This window comes from Tachypleus tridentatus, chromosome 7 (genome assembly GCF_004210375.1).
Source record: "Tachypleus tridentatus isolate NWPU-2018 chromosome 7, ASM421037v1, whole genome shotgun sequence".
Taxonomy (NCBI): Eukaryota; Metazoa; Arthropoda; class Merostomata; order Xiphosura; family Limulidae; genus Tachypleus; species Tachypleus tridentatus.
The window spans coordinates 79,597,701-79,623,425 of record NC_134831.1 but is presented as its reverse complement, the minus strand read 5'-3'; the positions used below and the strand labels follow the sequence as shown (position 1 = coordinate 79,623,425).

Sequence of the window (25,725 nt, the reverse complement as noted above, 5' to 3'; positions counted from 1 at the left end):
AATTAAATTACACATTAATTCAAAGTAATTATTCTCGTTTCTTCCGATAATTTTGATTAATGATCTGATTAATTTTTATTTAATTAAAATGCAAAATTAAACAATTCTTCTGTTATTGATGTATTTTCCCTGTTACCTCTCATTTTTCTCAAAGTATAAATTATTTTGAGGTTTATTCTAACAAATAATACCTTGAAATACCTATATTGCAATTTGTTTGTGTGTGTGTTTTTCTTATAGCAAAGCCACATCGGGCTATCTACTCAGCCCACCGAGAGGAATCAAACCCCTGATTTTAGCGTTGTAAATCGGGAGACATACCGCTGTACTAGCAGGGGGCTGTCATTTGTTATTTATTAATTATTTTACAATTATAAAGTAATGACTTTTAAACATAATATTACGCAATGTTTTGTGTGTGTTTTATTATATTAAATTTTTGATATCATAATTATACTATAAATACCTAATAATCTTTACTTTATTATAATAACAATAATATATTTAATAATTACCAACTACTATTAATTCATGAAAATCATATTTCAAACTTCAAAGTGTTTAGTTTTCCAGGAAAAAACAAACAATAGAAGAGTATGTGGTTTGTGCAGGAAAAGCATTTTTTGTTTGGCAGATTTAGGTTATATTACTATAAAACTACTGAAACTCATTCTAAGACTGTATTAAATTACATGAATTAAAGTCATTAAACTAACGCATTTTTGATATTAGGTAACACTTGAAACTTTTGGAATAGCTTGTTACTTTCATTTTTGTACAAGGTACAAATATTCTATTATATTTTGATGTCTTTTCTTCTGATTTTTAATATTCCAAATAAGCGTAAAAAATTCTGTTCAAATTTAAAGTCTAGTGTAGCTGTGCTAGAAGATATATTTGAATTTCACTGTTAAGTTGCAAATCACGAAATTATTACTCTCGAAAAGAAAACAGTCGTGAAATATTGAGATTTTTTGTTGCTTTTGCATAGATAGCTCCGGAAGTAATTTAAGTGTTACACTCGAATGAACTGAAACGATTTCTTTGAAGGATTAAATGAATCGCAAGTTAAAATAGTTGAAACTGTATTTGTAGAAAGGTAACAGTTTTCCAACATCACTATTCTGATTTTTCATCTGAAATGAATTTCTATAAAGTTTTAGCAAATTTTGAAATATTTTCGGATTTGAAAAAATTACAAGCACATTTTAACAAAATATTTATTGTTATCTTAAAACGAAAACTTAACAATTGTTAAAATGTCATACAATGTTATCAAAGGAAAACACTTACTTCCAAAGGGCTTTCTGAAACTTCAACTTAATTTTAAAGAGTTTTAAAAATGTACCTTTTTACTGTAAAATTGCAAATTGCGAGTGGTTTTCAACGCTTTTGAAACATAATTTATGAAAATTAAAAAAACGAAAAAAAATCATATGTTAACCATTAAACAATAACCATTTACTATAAATTTATTATCATTGTTAAAAAAACGTAGTTATGTGTTTTTGAATTTCGCACAAAGCTACACGAGGTCTATCTCCGCTGGCCCTCTCTAATTTAGTAGTGCAAGACTAGAGGGAAGGCAGCTAGTCATCACCACCAACTCTTGGACTATTCTTTTCCAACGAAAAGTGGGATTGACCGTAAGATTATAACGCCCCATCAGCTGAAGAGGCGAACATATTTGGTGCGACGGGATTCGAACCCGCGACCCTAAGAGTAAGAGTCGAACACCTTAACACACCTGGCTGTAGTTATCTCTTTCTTTGGTAAGAGATTTGGCGTTATACGTTTAATACTATTACACATTACAGGACTGCAGTAATAATAACGTATTCTTCTTGTGAGATTGTTTTCAAATGAAGTCAGACAATTCTCAGTATTTGTTTTGTTATTCTACTCAGTTGTCTTTCTGTTTATTGCACAACATTTTACAGAATATAATGTAGGTTTCATCTAAATTTACTTCATACATTTTATAACTTAGTATTAAAATAACACAGTAGGGACATTAGATATTATAACCTCTGTAATGAAACATGATTGAAAACAAAGATTCATTATGGTACGGAAATGATTTTTACTGAAAAAACTTTTACTTTAGTTTTTTAACAGCCTTTATATTTACCGTACATCCAGTATATTACATATAGCTAATCGTTGCACATTTATGTCTTTAATATAATGACTACGGTTTTAGCAAATGACTCTATTAAACTTATAATGTGAGTTTAGTTGTTGGCAAATGTGGCATACAGAATCAGATTAATTACTAGTCAACATAGCATACAGAATCAGATGAATTACTGGTCAACATAGTATAGAGAATCAGACTAATTACTGGTCAACATAGCATACAGAATCGGATTAATTACTGGTCAACATAGCATACAGAATCAGATGAATTACTGGTCAACATAGTATAGAGAATCAGATTAATTACTGGTCAACATAGCATACAGAATCGGATGAATTACTGGTCAACATAGCATACAGAATCAGATGAATTACTGGTCAACATAGTATACAGAATCAGATTAATTACTGGTCAACATAGCATACAGAATCAGATGAACTACTGGTCAACCTGGCATACAGAATAAGATTAATTACTGTTCAACCTGGTATACTGAATCTGAATAAATACTGGTCAACCTGCCATACATAATCAGATTAATTACTGGTCAACATAGTATAGAGAGTCAGATTAATTATATCTAGTGCAACAACGCAATATGCCGAGTTGGAACGAACTTGTTACAACATTGTATAAATCATTCAATTATTGAGTCAGTGCAAATGTCAAATACTTCCGTGCGTTCTAAGCTTGTTGGTATAACAAACAGATGTAAGATTAATGTTGAGAAACGTGTTATCTAGTTGTGTATATTTACAGTTTCTATATGAATCTCTTAGCACTGTTTATACATTGCCATAAGAAAATGCATTGGAAGTATATAGAACTACTTGGGCTATAAAAGCAAAACCAAAAACATACGTTCTGGTTTGGTTATTTCCTCCTCAACCATTTCCAGGCTTACAAAATCTGCTGCTCTAAAAGTTGTAGCTCTCATAGATATTACACTTAAATACTTTAATATATTTTAATATACTTTGAACCCGTTAGAGAAGTATATACTTAATACGATAGAAGTGTATGGAGTTAGAGAAAACTTAAAGAAATTCGAAATATAAATTATGTTGTTTCATATCGCTTGAATAATTTATGTTGTTGTATATTTAGTGCAAAGATATATAAAGAGATGTTTGCGATCCTGTCCACCGTGATAATCGAATTTCGGTATATATATATATATATATACACATATATATAGCATTGAAATTCTTTAAACTTACCTCTAACCTGCCGAGAAACGTTTTATACTAAAAATACGGTATTTCCAAACACCAAGGAATCGGCTAAATAAAAACAAATTTCAGGTGGAACGAATACGTTCGAGTTACCATGGAATTTGGGGCATTTGTTTGTTTAGTTTGTTTTCAGTTTTGCGCAAAGTTATACGAGGGCTATGTGCGCTAGTCGTAGTGTAAGACTAGAAGGAAGGCAGTTAGTCAATACGACCCATTGTCAACTCTTAGGCTACTCTTTTATCAACGAATAGTGGAAATGACAGTCACATTATAACGCCCCCAAATTGAAAGGGCGAGCATGTTCGGTGTAACGGAAATTCAACTCGCAATCTGAGGGTCGCGGGTAAGTCGTAAATATGAAGCACATGTAGCCAGATGGTTAGGGTACTCGACTTTGGTACATTCATAAGGTGAAAGTCAAATCTCATTATTCTGTCAGACAAGAGTATCTCAGAGTTGACTAGTTTGTCATTCAAACTTCAGGATTGTTGTACTAAGGAAGTTCTGGAACAAACAGTCATAAATGTGTATGGACTACAGCATGGAATTCTGGACAACCTCTGCTTGCTGATTGATATCTTTTGTGTGAGGACTAAAGAGGGTGTCCACCGATGTGTATTATTTAACTTTATATATAATAAAGTTTCTTTCAAATATCACTGAAATGTAGAGAAATAACTGAGTTAGAATACCACAAATACACAAACACGCAGAACGGCAGTAAAGTGTCTGTTTTATCATTATAACTTATGTAAGCAGTAATTATATATTACGTAATGTATAATATATACACATTATAATCATATTATTAAATATTGAATTTCATTTTTCTATAAAAATTAACCGATAGCACTCTGAGCTGAGCAGTTTATTTTAGTATAATGATGGAATTTTGTGGTTTCTGTGACCTTCTGCATGCTTTGGTGATTTCAGAAACGGAAACTTCCGAGCATGTCCGAAGGGAGAATCACTCTACAAACCTCCGCTGGGAAATGTTATAGAGGCGCTGGAGTATGTACGATTATCCATCATTACTCACAACTACACTGACCATCGGTGTACGAAGTAATATAGCAGAGCGCCAAAGCCTGTTTTCAGTCAGTTAGTGCTATTCTAAAGCTTCTATTTGAAATCCGTATCTTAAAGATATAAATATGATTGTAGACAACAAAGTAATTGAGTTTCGTAACTTTGTAAGCCCAGACTAATAATTATTATATGTTTATATAGATAGGTATTTTCTTGCGTTAACTATAGAAATTTAGTGGTCACGTCAAGATGACTAGTACAGACTTAATGTCGTGCAATAGTTCTGACTTAGCTGAGTTCAATTTCTCAGAGTTTTTATTCCCTCAGGCTGAGCTTCTGACAAGAACTTTCTCGTGGCAAGACTACGTGAAAGTAACGTTTTATGTACTGGTTATTGTGGTAGCTCTAGTTGGTAATATCGGTGTAATTCTAGCTGTTGCTTTTAACAGGGCTTTACGAAGCACCATCAATTGCTACCTGCTGAACCTGTCCGTTGCAGATTTATTTATTTGTGCTTTTTGTATGTGGGTCCACTTAGTGGACAACCTTTTCAAACCAACGTACGTCTTTGGTGTGTTCATGTGCAAGTTCAACGGTTTTGCCCAGAGTAAGTGTGTACATGTGACATAATCTAATGTTATGATAAGAGCTCTTCATATACACATGAATATGCATGTATGTCCAAAACATTTTATGTGGACCAAACTGTCAAGATATGTTAAAGAAGCCAGTCGTATCGAGGTGTGATATTAAGAAAGAACTAAGTTATTTATATAAAACGGCAAACCTGTAAAGATATAAGATTGACTAAGTTAAACAACAAAACTTAAAACACTTGGATATATTTTTAATAGCATTTGATGTTACACAGGCGATGGAACGCGGGAGAACGTTTGGAACATGTGTCTTTCAAATATTTTATTCTAGTAGCGAAATACCACTTCGAACGTGGAATAGAAATAAGTATATAATTATCAGAGAAAATCACTCCTTTAGAATTCAATTCAAGGGGAACAGTTAAAGGAGTAAACAAGGATCCCCAATTATCAGTGCCTCAAAATTCAAATTTATTTTACCCCTACGTGTTACAATAAATAAATTAAACATATAACTCCCGCTCATTTTACTTTAAATATTTAAAATATTTGTCTTTTTATCTAATTTGGCTCGTTTTGAGATGCAATCTTTATATAATTAATCTATTTATTCTAGCTTGACTCATTCTGTATGTTTTGTTTTCACGTGTAATACCACTTTTCTTACTTTAGAACCCCCCACCAGTGGCACAGTGGTATGTCTGCGACTAAAAAAACGCTAAAAACAGATAGCCCATTGTGTAGCTTGGGGCTAATTCAAAACAACAACAGCACCTTATTTTAGGTCCTCAGTAGATGCAAATACTGTTCTTCATAAAGAAATAGTTGAAATATCTAGATATGTTTTTACACGGAAATTAATAGCTGTTTTTCCATTTATTTAGGCATATTAGAATTGTTTTTCTTTGTATATTTTAAAATGCTAAGTATTTTCATAACAAATGGCCAGGTTTTCTGTATTACATACGTTGTTGATTTGGTAAAAGAATTTTGAAAAATAAAATAATTTTCGTTTTTATGTTGATTGAAACTCGAACACAAAGCGCTAGTCTTCTGAGCAATGTCACGGTCAATCCCACTATTCGTTGGTAAAAGGGTAGCCCAAGAGTTGGCGGTGGGTGGTGATGACTAGCTGCCTTCCCTCTAGTCTTACACTGCTAAATTAGGGACGGCTAGCACAGATAGCCCTCGTGTAGCTTTGTACGAAATTCAAAAACAATCTTTATTATATATTTTCCAAATTCAACAAGAACAAAGCTGTACAACTGTTTTGTGTGTTTGTCCCTGAAGCTGTTTTTCAACGAGACAAGCAGTAGAAATCCATCTTTTGAAGGAAAAGGTGTAAAAATACCTAATTTCACTTAAAGTTACACGAAGGTTATCTGCGCTAGCCGTCCCTAATTTAACAGTGTAAGATTACATTGAAGTCAGCTGGTCATCACCACCAAGCCAACTCTTGGGCCACTCTGTTACCTTCATATAGTGGTATTGACTAAAACATTATAACACCTCGAAGGCTGAAAGAGCAAGATGTTTGATAGGACTTGAATTCGAACCTATGACCCTCAGATTACGAGTCGTGCGCCCTAACCACCTGGCCATGCCGGGCCCTCCAAAAGTTCGGCTCTGTATATAGAGTCATGACAGTACCACTCGGTCTTTCCAACTTGGATGGAGTCCCTACCGTGGGACATAAAGATACATAACTATCTGTGTACACTTTGCATGAACTTTAAATACAGTTTAGTCTGCCAGTAATGATATAATTATTAGCTTTACTTTGTACCTTTGTATGTATATGGCAAGAATAATATTTTGGGGACTTACGGTAAGGTTGTATCAATCGTTATCAAAGTTAGTATCCTATACGATCACATAATTCTAATTACTAATTAATTATTACTTCTTATTACTAGGTATTAATTACAAATCAAAGCATATTATCCGTGTCTGCTTTTGTCTTCATGAAAATCATGAGAATGAAAAGATAAGAACTCGAATAAACAACATACCCATCTCTGGCTCATATTATTACGTCTCGCCCAAAGCTACAGCTGATTAGCACCCAAAAAGAGGATATAAAGTGATTCGTAAATTATCTAGTAATAACAAGTTCTCAAAATGTTGGAAGTGTTTATCAATCTCATTTTCATTAGATGGTGGAATTTTAATATATCGATTGAGTTCGAAGATGTTATTTTGTCGATCGAATTTGGGTCTTATTTCCATTTCTGTCAACTCGATTTCTTTCTCAGCTGCGATACGGGTTTGTTCAGCCTCGAGACGTTTTCTTCCTCTTTCCAAGTAAAATAACTAAATAATAATAAATCCGTTAAAATAGTTGAGTCTGAAAATAAAAATATATTTCAATAAAGTCGTTAATTATTAACTCAAATCATTAGTTTATAGAACAAACAAAACTCAGTAGTAAGTTGTTCAAACTCATTGTTTCGAAAAGTGTTGATTCAAATAATATTAGAACGTTATGTTGCCATAGGGATTTGATTAATAAGAATAAGGAAAGGTAAATAGACAAACACATCCGTAAAGGAAGCTAGCGCCACCTGAAGAATACCAGTAGCTGTCAGAATAAAACACAAAAATAGTTATATTGTAGAGTTCAAATCGGCAATACAACTTTACATTGAAGTTTGTAAGAATATACTCCACAGTACGGAAACGTGACGATAAGACGTTCAAGCAAACGTAGGCAAGCAAAGCAGTGGTATGTGTTGGTAGATTTATTATGACGTGATGATGTTTTCATTTGTTTGTTTAACTTCGCGCAAAGATACGCGAGGGCTATCTACGCTAGCCGTCCCTAATTTAGAAGTGAGAGACAAGAGGGAAGGCAGTTAGTCGTCATCACCCACCACTAATCTCGGGCTACTGTTTTACCAACGAATAGTGGGATTGACCGTGACACTATAACGCCCCTACGGCTGAAAGGGCGAACATGTTTTTAATCAAAGGGGCATCTTATGCAGTCATGGGCGAAAGGACTAAGTCAGGAAATCTTCACAGTCGGGATTAATGCATAGACAATCTTAATTTTGAATTATTGACTAGAGAGAAGGGAGTCACTCAGACAATAACAACTGTCGCAACAAGAGCTTTGTCTGGCTCTTTAAGCCAAATAATGAGATTGGATATCACTTTTATAACACAGCTGAAAGTGCGGATCATGTTTGGTGGAACGACCTCTCGATCCGAAGACCGAAAAGTTACCTAATGTACAACCAGTTTAAATGATTTTCTGGTAAAAATGATAGTACGAAAAACAAACAAACTGGTAGTACCGGTAAAAACTACCATATGATATAATATGATAATTACTGATGTAGGACACCCAGTTTGGTGGGGTGCACCGTTTATCAGGTTTGGCCTTTATCTGAAAACCTCACAGATAAAGAAAAAATACATCCATGAAGAGCACGAGTCCAACATTTAACACAACCATCGAAGACAAGCAAATATATTTGGAAAACTAATTGTTCTAAATGAAGTGTTCGTTTTGTTTTATGTTAACTACAAAGCTACAGAATGGACTATTTGTGCTGTGTCCGCTGAAGGGATAGTAACTGGAATCCTAAAGTTATCATGCACTTTCTTAAGCTTTGGGTTCAAATAATGAGTAACTTGGTCCAGAATGGCCAGGTGGTTAACGCGCTTAACTCTTATTCAGAGGATCGCGGGTTCGAATCCTTGTCATACCAAACATGCTCGCCCTTTCAGCCGTGGGGGCGTTATAAGTTACGCTTAATCTCACTATTCATTGGAAAAAGAGTAGCCCAAGAGTTGTCGGTGACGATTAATTGCCTTTCTTATAGTCTTACACTGCTTGAGTAAAGATAGCCCTGATGTAGCTTTGCGCAAAATTAAAAAAACAAACCAACAAACAAGCTGAGGAACTCTTAGTTAGATAGAATAAAAACTGAAAGTACGTAAATGAAACAAATTCATTAAAAAGACTTTTGAGAGTGATGATAAAAAATATTTTCTCATAATGGTCACTTGCCTATATGAATAGTGAAGAAGGATTTCTGAAAACAGGACGATAAAGAGAATATCACTGTTTTCGTCAGTAAGTTCTAATATTTTAGTTTAAAACAAATTAACAGAATAATAGTAATAGGTATTGGAAACAAATGTATTATACTAACTTATCCATAACGAATGGTACAATAAAAGTTAACATACCAAACTCAAACATTGCTACTATTGAAAGAATGATTCCAATATAAATTTTATAATATTATATATATATATGTGACATTATAAATATTCTGTGACACCCTTAACGACAAGAGCTAAAGAACAAATTGCATTCGGAACTTCAAACGATTTAACATCTTTGAACAGCTATCAGACTTCTATAGATCAAGTAGTAATGAAGTGTTAAGAATAATTTGGTTTGTCTCTATATGTATTTTCAGTGTTATAACAAAAATGATATTTATTAGTATCAGTGATTATATTGAGAAAATAATATATATATTTATTTATTTTATAGTATTAACATTTTATTGTTATTTTAGCATAATAAAAATTATTTCTATTGAATGTCACGAAACTATTGATAACATTTGTTATTTTTGTTTCTGTGCTCACTCCTGGACTATTATACGAAGCTTAAGCTTTATTCTTTTTTTATTGGACTTGTCCAGGGTTACTGATAAGGGTTTTTGGTTTGAACTTCACGCAAAGCTACACGAGGGCTATCAGCTCTAGCCGTCCCTAATTTAGCTGTGTAAGACCAGAGGGAACCCAGCTCTTGAGTTACTCATTTACTAACGAATAGTGAGAATGAACATTATAACGTTCCCCCACCGAGATTCGAACCCGGGGCCCTCAGATTACGAGTCGAGTACCTTACCCACCTGGCCATGCCGGGCCCTGATAAGGGCTGGAATACTTTCAAACTGGGGTAACTTAGTGACAAGGGGTAAATCGAACGATAGATGTGGTTCAATTGTTTTTTTAAAGTTATACAGCTGGATACCTCACAACAATAAATTTGTAGTATCGATGCTGAATATTCTTGAAACTCGTATATAAATATAGAATTAATGTATGATTAACAAACATTTCAAAACACTAAACAAAGACATTTATTGTTTATAGATATGAATTTTTGTAAATTTATTGATCTAGTATTTTGTACGTTTATTGCTACAATAAGACATTTACTATTTTTGAAGAAGTATTGTAAACCCTTATTGATATAATATTGTGTTTTTATTTATAGAAAAACTATTTAATATTTTTGAAGTAGTAGTTTGAAGCCTTATTAATCAAATATTTTGTGATTTATTAATTAAACAAGATATTCAATGTTTTTGAAGAGTATGGTATCTGTAGCTTCATTGACACATTACTTTGTCAATTTATTGATCTAATATTTGTGTATTTATTATAAAACTATATATTTTAAACTATCTTTTTGCTAGTGACCTGTTTGACCAGCAGTGTCCTGACTTTGTCTGCTATTGCTTGCGATCGTTTCGTAGGTGTACTGTTTCCTCTGCGTGCAAGAATTACTAAGCAGCGAACGGGGTTGGTTATCAGCATCATCTGGCTGATTTCAATGACAGTGTCTATTCCATTTCTTATTTATAGGCGCCACTACGCTTTTCAGGTGAAACTTCAGTGTAGCAAATGATAACTGTGAATTTGTTCACCATGTTGATATTATACCGTAATTGAACTGTATGTACATCTTGGTTATCTTTGAGGTGATTAAAAATCACGAACAGTTTTTATATTAGGAAGTACATTTAAAAATAATTGTAATTAATAAAGAAGCAAATAAAATAGATGTGTAATCAATCAGCGATAATTACTAATATGATTATTTTATATCTATATAGTATAAGTGTTAGTTGTTTTGATGAAGTTCAATATTTTTTTTATAATCCTGTTGCTAAATTAATCCTACGTTTCAGCATATTTCACTAGTAATCAGGAAGTTTTGATGTTTACTGTTAGTGAACCGTCAAAATTCAAGTAATTTTATTATTGCCCCACAGTGGTATGTCTGCGGACTTGCATACTAAAAACGGGGTTTCGATACCCGTGGTGGGCAGAGCTCAGATAGCCCAATGTGTATTTTTATGCTTAATTCAAAACAAACAATCAAAAGTTTTATTAACACCATATAGTAATGACCCCTGGTGAGACAGTGGTAAGTCTTGGGGCTTACAACATTAGAATCAGAGACTCGAGTAACCTCGATGAATACAGCAGATGGTCGAATGTGACTTTGATATAAGATAACACACACGCACCTTGTAATAAACATTATATTGTCAAAAATTAAACTCATTCACTTATATTATTTCCAGATATTTCTTAAACAACATCAAATATAAAACAATATTAATAAAACGTTTTATTTTATTTGAAGTTCCCACTAGAAGCGGAACTAAAAGTGATTTTAAAATGCGACTGCATTTCCTCTTGTAACTAATTCTGGTCGAAAACTGTTTCAAAATATGATAGGATACGGACGTATTCCGTATCATAAATTCTGGACGGTATGAACTATAATTACCACATTAAAAAAAAACTACCTGTGTGCCTCAAGGAATTGATGTAGAATTTTGTTTCGGAAATGATGTCATTGAGCACATTTCAGTCTATTTTTTATTCTGTCAAAATGACAGGAATATAAATTATCGTGTCTTTCACCAGTGATACAATATTTCGTTATGAGTTTCCATCAACACATATTTTTCACAGTACTTTAGTCGCAATACTTCTGCTCAGGGGGATTTTTTCAAGTGTCATATATTTTATATCGATATAATATCTCATGAAGATATTACAAAATACCTTCATAACAGTAAACTTAGCCTTAAATTAATAACCATTCAGTGTTTAGTATGTAGTTACTGTAAGGCAGGCTTTTAATTACGTATTATATCTATATATGTCTATGAAGTCTTAAAATATAAGTAGGAAGCTCTTATAGGTTTGTGTGTTTCCAAGCGAGGACCTTATTTTACGAACTTTAGTTCGATACAATGTGATTAATATGTTTTTTTGAATTTCGCGCAAAGCTACACAGGGCTATCTGTGTAAGACTAGAAGGAAAGCAGATAGTTACCACCACCCATCGCCAACTCTAGGGTTACTCTCTTACCAACGAATAGTGAGATTTATCGCACATTATAACGCCCCCACGGCCGAAAGGGCGAGCATATTTGGTGGTAAGGCGATTCGAACCCGCGATCCTACGATTACAAATTGAGCGCCCTAACCCCCCGGCCATGCCGGGTTGATTACTAGGAATAATAGAAGAGAAATAATGAGGTGCAACACAGTTCGTGTATCACAGTTAATAAAACACACAAACAAGCTTTATAGTAACTATATTTAAACACTCAAAGAATATCTTGGTGTGAACTTGTTCTTATAATACTCTCCACTTTCAGACTAAAAAAAAAAATAAAATGTGTACAATGGTATGTTATGGTGGAATAGCTGCAAGTCTACGGACTTGTAACCCTCAAGTCTAAAGTTCCATTTTCCGCGGTGAACGCAGCAAATAGTCTAATAGGTTTTGCTTTAAAATAAACAAACAAATAATGGTGTATTGAGTATATACTGCAAAGAACAAAGAGAAACACTAAACAACAATTTTCAAAACTAATGTGTAAAATAAGTTGTTTATTTCATCTAAGCTAAGAAATACTTAGATGCTTAAATACTTAGTAACCGAAACGTGAATTAGATGTTATCCATTTTAACTGTTCACATTTTAATGGCTATAGCCTAACCTCTAAAGTCCATCATAATAACTAATGGAATCATGTATATTTACATGTTTGTCTATTATTATCGGTGTATTTACTCACCAATATAATTCCAGTGGAATGAGACGTATTTATTCCACATAATTGTCACTTTATTGTAGTGCAGGAGTTTAGTCAATAAGTATCGGGTAAATTTATTCCTAACCGATTTATCTTACGATATAATGAATATTTACTCTTTGTGTGGTCATTTGTATTTGCTAAACAGTGTGTTTACTCATGTTCATAAAATCACATATCATTAAAAGAATTGAGCGTATTTAGATCACAGTGGTATATCACAGAATTAAGACTATTAATGGTATGAAAGAAATAAAACGTATTTGCTCTACAAAGTATTATTTAGAACCCACCCAAAAAACTCTTGGCATGAAGATTTTCTATAGAAACATTGCAAGGCGGTGGGCAATTTTATTTTATTTTTTCTGTTAAAACATGGGACAATTTTTTATTCCCCAAAACAAGGTTCAAGGATATACAATTTTATTGCCTATGTCAGAACACTGAAAGCACCTTTTTATTACCTGCCATCGACTTCAAAGATATATATATATATATATATCATTAGTACTTATTATACTGCCATAGAAAATTTAATGTATTTGAAGCCACATTCTGATCGAAAATTGAATCCGAACATGGTGAGGTATAGAAGTACGTGCCAGGTCATAAATCCTGGAGAGAGTGAACCAAATTGATTACATTTGTTAAACGGGCACGCACGTGTCTCGAGGAATTGACGTCATAGTTTTTTCTTTCGAAACGACGTTAGATTTGATTATGATTCAATCTATTTCCTATAATTTAGACAAACTAACCGCAACAGAGGACAAACTACTTAATGCGCTTTCACACGTATCACACTCAACACCAGTGTTCATTGTTTTCAGATATAGCACACTCAACATCAGTGTTCATTGATTTCACACGTATCACACTCAACACCACTGTTCATTGTTTTCAGATATAGCACACTCAACATCAGTGTTCATTGATTTCACACGTATCACACTCAACACCAGTGTTCATTGTTTTCAGATATAGCACACTCAACATCAGTGTTCATTGTTTTCACACGTAGCACACTCAACACCAGTGTTCATTGTTTTCAGATATAGCACACTCAACATCAGTGTTCATTGATTTCACACGTATCACACTCAACATCAGTGTTCATTGTTTTCAGATATAGCACACTCAACATCAGTGTTTCTTGATTTCACACGTATCACACTCAACACCAGTGTTCATTGTTTTCAGATATAGCACACTCAACATCAGTGTTCATTGTTTTCACACGTATCACACTCAACACCAGTGTTCATTGTTTTCAGATATAGCACACTCAACATCAGTGTTCATTGATTTCACACGTATCACACTCAACATCAGTGTTCATTGTTTTCAGATATAGCACACTCAACATCAGTGTTTCTTGATTTCACACGTATCACACTCAACACCAGTGTTCATTGTTTTCAGATATAGCACACTCAACATCAGTGTTCATTGATTTCACACGTATCACACTCAACACCAGTGTTCATTGTTTTCAGATATAGCACACTCAACATCAGTGTTCATTGATTTCACACGTATCACACTCAACACCAGTGTTCATTGTTTTCAGATATAGCACACTCAACATCAGTGTTCATTGATTTCACACGTATCACACTCAACACCAGTGTTCATTGTTTTCAGATATAGCACACTCAACATCAGTGTTCATTGATTTCACATATATCACACTCAACATCATCAGTGTTCATTGTTTTCAGATATAGCACACTCAACATCAGTGTTCATTGTTTTCAGACATATCACACTCAACATCAGTGTTCATTATTTTCACAGTATCACACTCAACACCAGTGTTCATTGTTTTCAGATATAGCACACTCAACATCAGTGTTCATTATTTACACGTATCACACTCAACATCAGTGTTCATTGTTTTCAGATATAGCACACTCAACATCAGTGTTTCTTGATTTCACACTCAACACCAGTGTTCATTGTTTTCAGATATAGCACACTCAACATCAGTGTTCATTGATTTCACACGTATCACACTCAACACCAGTGTTCATTGTTTTCAGATATAGCACACTCAACATCAGTGTTCATTGATTTCACCCGTATCACACTCAACATCAGTGTTCATTGTTTTCAGATATAGCACATATATATATAGCACATAATGATTTCACACGTATCACACTCAACACCACTGTTCATTGTTTTCAGATATAGCACACTCAACATCAGTGTTCATTGATTTCACACGTATCACACTCAACACCAGTGTTCATTGTTTTCAGATATAGCACACTCAACATCAGTGTTCATTGATTTCACACGTATCACACTCAACACCAGTGTTCATTGTTTTCAGATATAGCACACTCAACATCAGTGTTCATTGATTTCACCCGTATCACACTCAACACCAGTGTTTATTGTTTTCAGATATAGCACACTCAACATCAGTTTTCATTGTTTTCAGATATAGCACACTCAACATCAGTGTTTATTGATTTCACACGTATCACACTCAACACTAGTGTTCATTGTTTTCAGATATAGCACACTCAACATCAGTGTTCATTGTTTTCAGACATAGCACACTCAACATCAGTGTTCATTGATTTCACACGTATCACACTCCACACCAGTGTTCATTGTTTTCAGATATAGCACACTGAGCATCAGTGTTTATACACTGTTGATCTTCATTTACAATATTCCTAAACAATTGTTCAATAGTTGAGTCCTGAATACAATGTATAAAAATAATTAAGCTAACCCTTCTCACATTCACTTTCTTTTCTTCACATTCACCACCTCAGCCACTCGTTGTTTGATAAATAAACCAGAAATGATGGTGAGACAATAACTATCAGAGTCGAAAGTCGTTCCAGATCGGATCGTCGATTTTCTGGATTAGATGAAAAATAAACCAGTTTCTTAAATAAAAATCAAAGTGGAAGCATCCCTCGCCCATCATTTTATTTTGATGTGGCCTTAAGGGGTTGATATCAGCCAGACGTTCCAATTTTATTTTGGCGTGGCTTTAAGTGGTTAATATAAGTTTCATGCCTAGATTTTATTTTTGTGTATATTTAAGGGGTCGCGGTGTAAGTTCATTGTACAGATTTTTTTTTTTTTGGTGGTATCATTTGATCACAGTGAAACATCACGAAGACGTAATCGTATGTTTTAACAAATATTATTATGCATTTGACACACAACTAAATGCCATGAATAAACAAGTATATTTATCCAACAGAATAGTAATTTAAAAGGTTGAGTGTATTTATTAAATATCTTATCATTCAACCAAGTCAGTGTGTTTGTCCAATAGAAGATTAATTTATTAACATATGTATTATATATCTTACTATTTAACTGAGTTGATGTATTAATTCAACAAAAGTTCAATTTAAATGGTTGAGGGTATTCATTATATATCTTACTATTTAACTGAGTTGGTGAATTTATTCAACAGAAGATTATTTTATAGGGTTGAGTATATTTATTAAGTATCTTACTATTTAACTAAGTTTGTGTATTTATTCAACAGAAGATCAATTTAAAGGGTTGAGTGTATTTATCATATATCTTACTATTTAACTGGGTTTGTGTATTTGTCAAATAGTGGAAGAATTTTCTGGAATTTCACTGTGGCGAGAGTTGGCCTCAGAAGATCGAGTACGATCCAAGTCTTGAGAAATGTATAACAAGCTATCCATCGAAACAGCTGTATTACACATTCATAACATTTACTCTTTTCTTTATTCCTGTGGTTATAATGACAGTCGCTTACACCATGATCATCTGGAAACTGTGGGTCAACAAGGTTCCTGGTGAGAGAAACCAGGCTAATATAAATGTTCAGCACAATGCTAAGAAAAAGGTGACGTGTTAATTGTGTTTTAGACCAAATTAACCTAAGATATTGAATATTCATTACTATGCATTGAATCTAAAATGCTCTTTGAATAAGTTGTTATTAATATAAATTTATAAATCATATATAAATATCCTTTTTTTTTGTATACGGTACATAAAAATGCTTCCTCACCTGGCCTTTATTGTGAGATCCTTCTATTTCGTAAATATGGAAAATGAAATAAGTTTAAAGTGGCCCTTCAGTAATTATTCACTATAAAGCAGTTCGTCTTTATGATTAATAAATAACAAACATTACAATAAAAAGTAATAAGTAGTCTTAAGTAAGCATATTTGTGAAATAAAAACAAAGGTAGTGTTTGACTTCAGAGCGAACGATTATTAAGGTGTACCAACTTTATTAGCATTCAATAGGCTTAGTTACGAGGAAATAAATTGTTGCCATTTATTTTACAGCATGGCCTGATGGTTAAGGAGCTCGACTCGCAATCTGAGAGTCGCGGATTCGAATTCCTTTCACTTAACATGCACGCCTTTTTAGCCGTAGGAGCATGATAATGTGACGGTCAATCCCATTATTCATTGGAAAAAAAAGAGTAACCATAAAGTTGGATGTTGGTGGAGCTGACTAATTGCCTTCCCTCTAGTGTGTCACTGCTGAATTAGGGATGACTAATGTAGATAGCCCTCGTGTAGCTTTGCTCGAAATTTAAAAAAAGATACAAGCCCCATTTTATTTTATACACGCATGCGTGTTATAGTATCTTAGTATTTCATCTATCGTTCAGCTAAGACTTTCAAATGAACTTTGCTGTATTTTCTTTCATTTTGTATTTACATTGAAGTATCAGTGATGCACCGTGAATGAAATGAACAAAAAACATAGCTTTGATGGCACAATCAGAAAAAAAACGACACCAATTTTAACAAAATAGATGCTTCTAACTTTGAAAAAAAATCTCATAAAATTCGGATGACTTTCCAAAACTTCGTTCATTTGATTCTGCTTTCATCTAACTTCGTTGTGCTGCGTAAACGAAAACTTTATAAAAGTGGAATTCATTCCTTCTGACAAGGAACCATTCAGAGTAAATTATCTTGTAAATCATATGCAATATTAAACCATTATTTACAAGACAATTTACTTCGAGTGGTTCCTTGTCATGCCTTGTGAAAACCAGATCTAAAATGAATTCATTATCCACAAAAAATTCTTAGACCGTGTCTGTATGTCTGAGTCTAGCTTTACGCGAAATTAAAAAACAAACAAACAAACAATTTCAATGGTTTGATGAATGCATTATTGTACGTACAAAACAAAGTATTTTAAGTTTGTTGGATTGGTTTTTATTTAAAGGTTATGTAGGCTTGTAATATTTATAGAATGCGCTAAACTTTTTATTACACTTATATAATAAAAGATGAAGAAATAGTATTTTCTTATGTTTGGTTTTAATTTCGCGAAAGCTACACGAGGGCTATGTGCGTTTGCGCTCCATAATTTAGTGGTGTAAGACCAGAGGGAAGGCAGCTAGTCATCACCACCATCCACCAAACTCTTAGACTACTATGCTACCAACGAACAAAAGGATTGATTATTACGTTATAATGACCCCACGCCTGAAAAAGCGACAATGTTTGGAGTGACGGGGATTCGAACTCGGGAGCCTCCGATTGCCTTAACTATCTGGCCATACCGGCACAGGTTTCTTCTGTAATTACCCGAGATTAAGTGTTATATAAGATACTGATGTCATTTGCATTTTGTTTTAAACATGGAAATTAGTTAAAGCGAGCACTAACTGGAAGTATATCTTTGTATTGAAAAATATATATGTAAAAATGGCTCGTTTGGGTTGAGAAAATATTTTACGTAGAGGAGCGAACAACGTTTCGACCTTCTTCGGTCATCATTAAGTTCTTTCTTTGTGAACCCTTTTAACATATATATTTTTCTCTACAAATGGGTTTTCTCGACATCACTGATTATATCTTTGTATCGTTACAGCTAGTTAGTTTCGGAGTTGCATTACAACTTTCTCGTCTTTTAACGATTCTGTAATAATTTTGTATTCTTTTTAAATGTCCTCTTCCACGTTATATACTAATTTTATAGTGTGACAAGTGTTTTGTTCCGTGATACTTATGCTGTTCTTACAGTAGCGTTTGATAACTACATAATAATATTGTAACTTTTTGTCTCTTTTTCCTATGATTGTTTGCTCACCGTCTTACGGTTACATTTGTTCTGTTTGATGGCTGTACATAGTTTTATTTTCTAATTCTGTAAAAAAAATATCTATTTTATCAATTATTGTACAAGAGGTTAAGAAAAATGTGCCGTCAAAAGTTAAGTGTTTTCTTTGATGATTGATTGTATCATTTGTTATATTCTTATCATTGTTCCTGGTATGATGACTATAGAATAATATTCCAATTTATCTTTTGTTCGCGAATAATTTATAGAAGTAATTTAAGTACTTCAGATAAAACAAATTCTTATAAACAGACAAGTAGAAGTGATATCGTTTGAAGTAAAAGACTTGTAACTGTCTTCAAGTGGGAGTGATATCTTCTAAAGTAAGAAGATGCAACTGTCTTCAAGTGGGAGTGATATCTTCTAAAGTAAGAAGATGTAACTCTCTTCAAGTGGGAGTGATATAATTTAAAGTAAAGGAGCTGTGATTCTCTCTGAAATACTTATGAACACATGTGGTTCCATTACAGGTTATTAAACTTGTCACCGTGGTATTGGGAGCTTTTATTTGTTGTTGGATGCCATTTCAAGTGATTGTCCTCTACTCTCAGTTTGGACATTTCAGTAGTATCAGTGGTGAGGTAAGTTCACGTTTGTGTTTTCCGTAATATTTCTCTTGAGTCATTAATTCTTGAATGTAAGTTCTACATTAGTACAGTTTAGCTAGGCGATTCTAATAAAGAAACTAAGCACGATTATAGTATCGGATGGAGATAAGGACAATGAAAATAAAATAATTAAAAATCTTGTTAATGAATGTTATTTACTAAAAGAAACTACATTTAAAAAGACCTGTGATAAGGTAAGGTGTTAATTTATCGTTTCTCGGAAGGGAAGTGATTAGTCTACGAACTTATAGCTCCAGAATATGAAGATTGATTGATTCCTTCCAGTGGATAACTCAATGTGGATTCTCTCTCCAACAAACTAAAATAATAAATTTTATATACCTATCCACCCCCAGTGATGCAGTAGTATGCCTGAGGCTAGAAATTGGGTTTCGATAGCCGTGGTGGGTAGAGCACAGCTAGAAAGGAAAAAATTAAAGTTAATTTGTATTGATTTCGTAGGTAGAAGGCCCGCATGGCCAGGTGAGTTAAGGCGCTCGACTCGTAATCTGAGAGTCGCACCAAACATGCTCGCCCATTCAGCCGTGGGGCATTATATGTGACGGTCAATCCCACTATTCGTTGGTAAAAGAGCAGCCCAAGAGTTGGCGGTGGCTGGTGATGACAAGCTGCGTACTCGCTAGTCTTACACTGCAAAATTAGGGACGGCTAGCGCAGATAGCCTTAATGTAGCTTTGCGCGAAATTCAAAACAAATCAAAACCATTTGAGGCTTGTCTCCAATACCGTCCCATAAAGTTTCTTTGAAAGTAACTTTGGATTTATCAAATTTTTAATTTTGTGATAATTTAACTTTTTGTTTCATATATTGGTATAAACGTCATTAAATTACTTGTTCTTTAGCGCGTGCCTTATTGTTTGTTTTGGGGAGTTTCTTTATTTCAACTCGTAAAACCGTGCCATACTCTGTACACTATTAAAATACCATTACTTTACTTTATTGTTTACTTCACATGTAATTTTATTAAATAAAGTTACGTGCGTTTTGTTTTATTAAATCAAGTTACGTCTGCGTGAGTTTGTTTGTCTGACCGTGTAAACCTTTTCTTTTTTTTTCAATTGGACCAGGATTTATTGATCACCTAACACATTCTAAGTGCAAGAAAGCGTAGCTTAAATGTCTTACGTGTAAATGATATAATATGGAAAATTCCAGAGAACGGCATGAAAACAAACATTTTGTGTGTAGCGGCTGGTACTAATATTGTAACTTGTGTTGTTATAAAAACACTATAATCAGAACGATTTTAGTGAGAGCAATTAAGTGATTATAATTGTACAATAAGTATGTTTCTGTTGGTGTTTACCTCACTTTTCATACTTGATGGCCCGACATGGCCAGGTGGTTAAAGAGCTCGACTCCCTAATCCGAGGGTTGCGGGATCAAATCCCAGTCACACCAAACGTGCTCGCCATGGGTCGTTATAATGTGACAGTCAATCCCACTATTGGTTGGTAAAAGAGTAGCCCAAGAGTTGGCGGTGGGTGGTGATGACTAGCTGTCTTCCCTGTAGTATTACATTGCTAAATTAGGGACGGCTAGCGCAGATAGCCCTCGAGTAGCTTTGCGTGAAATTCAAAAACAAACAAACATAGGAAGAAAATTTTGTTGGGGTGTGTGAGTAACGTTTACTGTAATTACTTTTGGTAGAGTACTTAACTAAAAAGAAGTGCCACCTTAAGTATTTCGATACTGATAAAAAGTGGTGTAAAATGCTGGGTGGATATTAATATTACATTTTAACATCAAAAATATTTCTACATTTACGAATACAGAAATTCATCACTTTGTTACATCTTTCATATGTACATTCCAAGTGTCATTAAAACAAAGTAAGCGTATAATTCTAAACAATGATCAAAGTGTATTATTTTTTTTCATTCTATATAACACTCAATACATATATATTACCCTTCATGTTATTCCCCAGTGACACCGCTAAGAACCGGGATTTCATAACCGTGATAAGCAGAAAGTCCACTGTGTAGCTTTCTGTTTAATTATAAACAAACAAACAAACAAATCCTTCGTGTCTCCATTACGCTGCTTTTACGATAATTAGTTTCAAGTCCTGTTGATTTTTGTTTTTGTTTGTGAAGAGTTTTTGTAGAAGATTATGGTCTGATAAACTTGATTTTGGAAGTGTTTAAAGATGTTCTTCTTGTACCTTCCAGCTTCCTGATTGGTTCCCTCTTCTTAACTACATAGCAACATATATTGCTTATTCAAACAGTGCTCTGAATCCCATCTTATTTGGAAGCTTCGGCACTAACCTGCGACAAGGATTGTGTGCTGTTTTCTTTTGCAAAAAATATGTTATTTCAAGGAACAAACCCGGTAAGTTACAGTGTAGGGATACCTAACGAATAACTTATAAAATCCAAATGAATGAAACTAATTTATCTCCACAGCGGCTGGCAGATTCTCATAAAAGTTTCAATACTAAATTGAGGTAGGATGGAAGTTTTTCTTCAGTTTCAGAATAGGTTGAATTGTAATTTAAAATTCGTATAAATATGCACAATCGAAAATTGGTATAATGCATATAGTGACACTTTGGAGTATCAAACAAACAGAGAGGCGATCGGACGATCAAACGAAACGGTTCGTTTAATAATTGATGTACTTTTAGTTAGCCATTTCACTGATTCCATAAGAGCATTTATAACTTGTTGGTGGACACTTTGAATATCTATAACTCCAAGACCAGTCTTCGAACTGAAACCCATGTCTGCGACCTATTTGTGCCCATTCTTTAGTGCAGTACAAACTAAAGAACGTGTTGGAAATGTAATGTTGTCTGAAGATATAAGTTGAAGTTACATAGAATGACGTTATGCAGATATTTTTCATTAATTATTATCGGAATAACAAGCTTCCGTTTATTAGTATTTTAATAAATTTTAATGCATTTATAATCTACATATGAACTCAGTACAAGAAAAGGTGGAAACATAGATAATTTAGAACATTTTTTGATATTTACCATGCATTCTTGTAACTACTACTTATGTAATCGACTTCGTTTTAAACATCAAAAGTATTGACTAGTTCAACAAGTCTTCGTTTCACGCGTTACTTACTCACTTCTGTAGAGAGAAACGGAGGAAACGACTTACTGATGCATCTTCGATAAACTGTTACTCAATTAAAACCTAATGAAGATTTTTGTTGTTGTTGTTTTGAATTAAGCACAAAGCTACACAATGAGCTATCTGTGCTCTGCCCACCACGGGTATCGAAACCCGGATTTTAGCGTGTCTAATGAAGAACAATTCTTTTTTATTTTGAATGACATGGCCAGGTGGTTAAGACACTCGATTCGTAATCTGAGGGTTGCGGGTTCGAATCCCTATCGCATCAAACATGCTCGTCCTTTCACCGGTCATAATATGACGGTCATTCCCACTGTTCGTTGGTAAAAGAATAGCTCAAGAATTGGCGGTGGGCGGTGATGACTAGCTGCCTACCCTCTAGTCTTACACTCCTATGTTAGAGATGGCTAGTGCAGATAGCCCTCGAACATCTGTGTGTGTATGTGTTTTCTTATAGCAAAGCCACATCGGGCTATTGTTAAGTCCACCGAGGGGAATCGAGCCCCTGATTTTAGCCTTGTAAATCCATAGACTTACCCCTGTACCAGCGGGGACGGATAGCTTTGTGCGATGTTCAAAACAAACCAAACCAAAATATGAAAATCAAAATTAGTTACTTTTTTACCATTCCCTCTCGTTTCAATTTGACTGTCAATCCCACTATTGGTTGGTAAAAGAGTAGCCCAAGAACTGGCGGTGGGCGGTGATGACTAGCTACTTTCTCTCTAGTCTTACACTGCTAAATTAGGAACGGCTAGCGCAGATAGTTCTCGTGTAGCTTTATTTAAACAAACAAAACAAATTTAACTTTTAACTATGACAGTCTTCATGCTGTTAATTTGTCTGAAATGGTTTAATACATTTAGCTTTATTAAATTTAAGATATTTTATTATTTTCTAGCATTGATATTCAACTGCTTGTATTAATATTACTTATATTTATAGATGATATTGATTTGTTAGCAAATAAAAATCTGGGAAATGATTACCTTTTTAACACCTTTATATCAAATACTGCAACTTCGTAGTATTACTAAAATAAAGGATATTTGGTTGACATGGTAATACAATAATTCATTTAAAAGTACTTTCACGATGTATAAGCGAAACGGTGATTTTGTGTGCTTTTATGAAAGGCAACTGTCTAAGGTTGAAAAATACTTGCCTGAAATTGAAATATTTATATGATGGTTACACTAAGCAGCATTTACTCATAATGTTTTTGTTTTGTTTAATATCTGTTTGCTCACATTTCAAATCAAGAACAGAAATCATTTTTTGTTAGGATCTCAGAGGACTAGAACTACAATGACTTCAGGAATAACAGTTGGATCCTTTCACAGCAGAAGATTCGCTAACACAACCAGCCAAGACCAGAACAGAATTGTTAATAGCAATACTGACCAACTTTACTGTCTGACAGATAACAGAAATTATTTATCTAATTCACATATTCTTCTTAACTCAGACCCTTCAAACGAGGCTTTACCAAAGGATTCTCTATTTAACGAGAACGAACACATGATTTAAAAATGTATTGCTTTTAAGTAACAAATATAAAACCATTCTTTTAATGAATGATGACATCTAGTGAATGTTACGGTAATATTAGGTATAAGAATTTCATTTGTAAGAGAAAAACTAATGTGCAGTCATTATGTTCGACTATTATACAGAGTATCCATGAACGATTTGATCCACTTTAAAAATTAATAACTTGAAAAGTATTATAGATAGAGCAACACAGATTAGTTTTCTACCACACTATCAGTTGCTATAAAGTTTTCAAACCGAGTTGTTGGTTAGTGTGTCTTTTTCCATAAATGCGTTGGTACTTTCATTGTTCTGACACTATTGATTTGGATTCAAAAAACCAAAACACAACTGTGCCCTTTACTGGGACGTTGCAATTTCCGTTTTTCTCTTTGTTAGCAATGCTAATAAATGGAGTGGGAAGGAAAAAAAAAGCTTTATGAGCCGTTTGTCAAATTAAATAAACCGGAGTGTTCTATTTGTAATATTTTTGGAAGTATTAATTCTTAAATGGGTCAAATAATTTATGAACATCATGTATTTATTCATTTAGTGTATCATGGAAAATACAGAAAGAAAAAAACAGCTATCTGGTACATCAGAAAGAGTAGGAATAATCGGTTTTGTAAAACGGTTTATGGTGCAGTACAAAACGTTTGTTAAAGAAACATTAATTGTTGTTGGTTCAATTTTATTTTTCAAAAGTTTAAGTTGGGGACCTTAGAGGTAAAAGTTAAACTTGTTTTGATGATCACCTGATAGACCGTATACAATGTAAAGCGTGTATCTGACACCATGATCTAAACGTCTATTGTACAAATGATGGCAAATACGTGAAATGTGATATTAGTTAGCACCATTTTATCTTAAAGTAGCACTTTTGCAGCCCCGTATTTTGTGTCACAATTTGATTGAAATCAGTCTCATTACCCTTCGAAACGAGACGTGACACCTTCATAGATATTCACGTATTCCACGAAGCGACAGCTGGGATCACATTAACTTAACTATATTTTATTTGCTCTAACAAAAATTCAAGACTCTACAACAGTTTAAATAACAATAACACATATAAAAATTAATTAACGCTAGTTAATTATTCAGATCTCCATACTGGCTTTAATTAATTACTTTGTTGGTTCAGGGAATCAGTGAGAGATATTTAAACTCACGAGAAATGCATGCAACCAATAAGAATAAAAAAGGTAGGAATTCTATAATTTGCATACAAGACAACAATTACCTACAGTTGTAATAACAAAATAGTAGTTAACTTACTACCGTTAATGTTTTATGAATTGTGTTCAAGACACTGCCATTTATAATACACAACGCCACGCTCTCTCAAATGGTGACGTGACGTTGGATGTTGACAAAATATTTTGTAACTGGAAAGGTATTCAGTAGAGGGCATTCCTACCCTACATAACCTTGATCATATGGAACTTTTAAAAATACAAAAATGAGTCCGTATGCTCG

General features: G+C 33.7%; 1 protein-coding gene across 1 annotated transcript; it reads left to right on the top strand.

The window, feature by feature from the left end:
- The first annotated feature begins 4,653 nt into the window (after window positions 1–4,653).
- LOC143257704 (QRFP-like peptide receptor) lies at window positions 4,654–24,310 on the top strand. Its single transcript, XM_076516742.1, has 6 exons — window positions 4,654–5,011; window positions 10,451–10,638; window positions 16,479–16,736; window positions 19,460–19,570; window positions 21,793–21,955; window positions 23,999–24,310. The coding sequence occupies exons 1-6, from the start codon at window positions 4,654–4,656 to the stop codon at window positions 24,241–24,243; spliced, it is 1,323 nt and encodes a 440-aa protein (XP_076372857.1). The 3' UTR covers window positions 24,244–24,310.
- Window positions 24,311–25,725: the final 1,415 nt, after the last annotated feature.

What these genes read in the sequence shown, in the direction of transcription:
- LOC143257704 (XM_076516742.1), top strand. Translation starts at nt 4,654, where the DNA reads ATGACTAGTACAGACTTAATGTCGTGCAATAGTTCTGACTTAGCTGAG. An exon ending in GGCGCCACTACGCTTTTCAG is followed by an intron (nt 10,639 to 16,478) that starts GTGAAACTTCAG and finishes TTTGTCAAATAG; the next exon opens with TGGAAGAATTTTCTGGAATT. An exon ending in AGCACAATGCTAAGAAAAAG is followed by an intron (nt 16,737 to 19,459) that starts GTGACGTGTTAA and finishes GTTCCATTACAG; the next exon opens with GTTATTAAACTTGTCACCGT.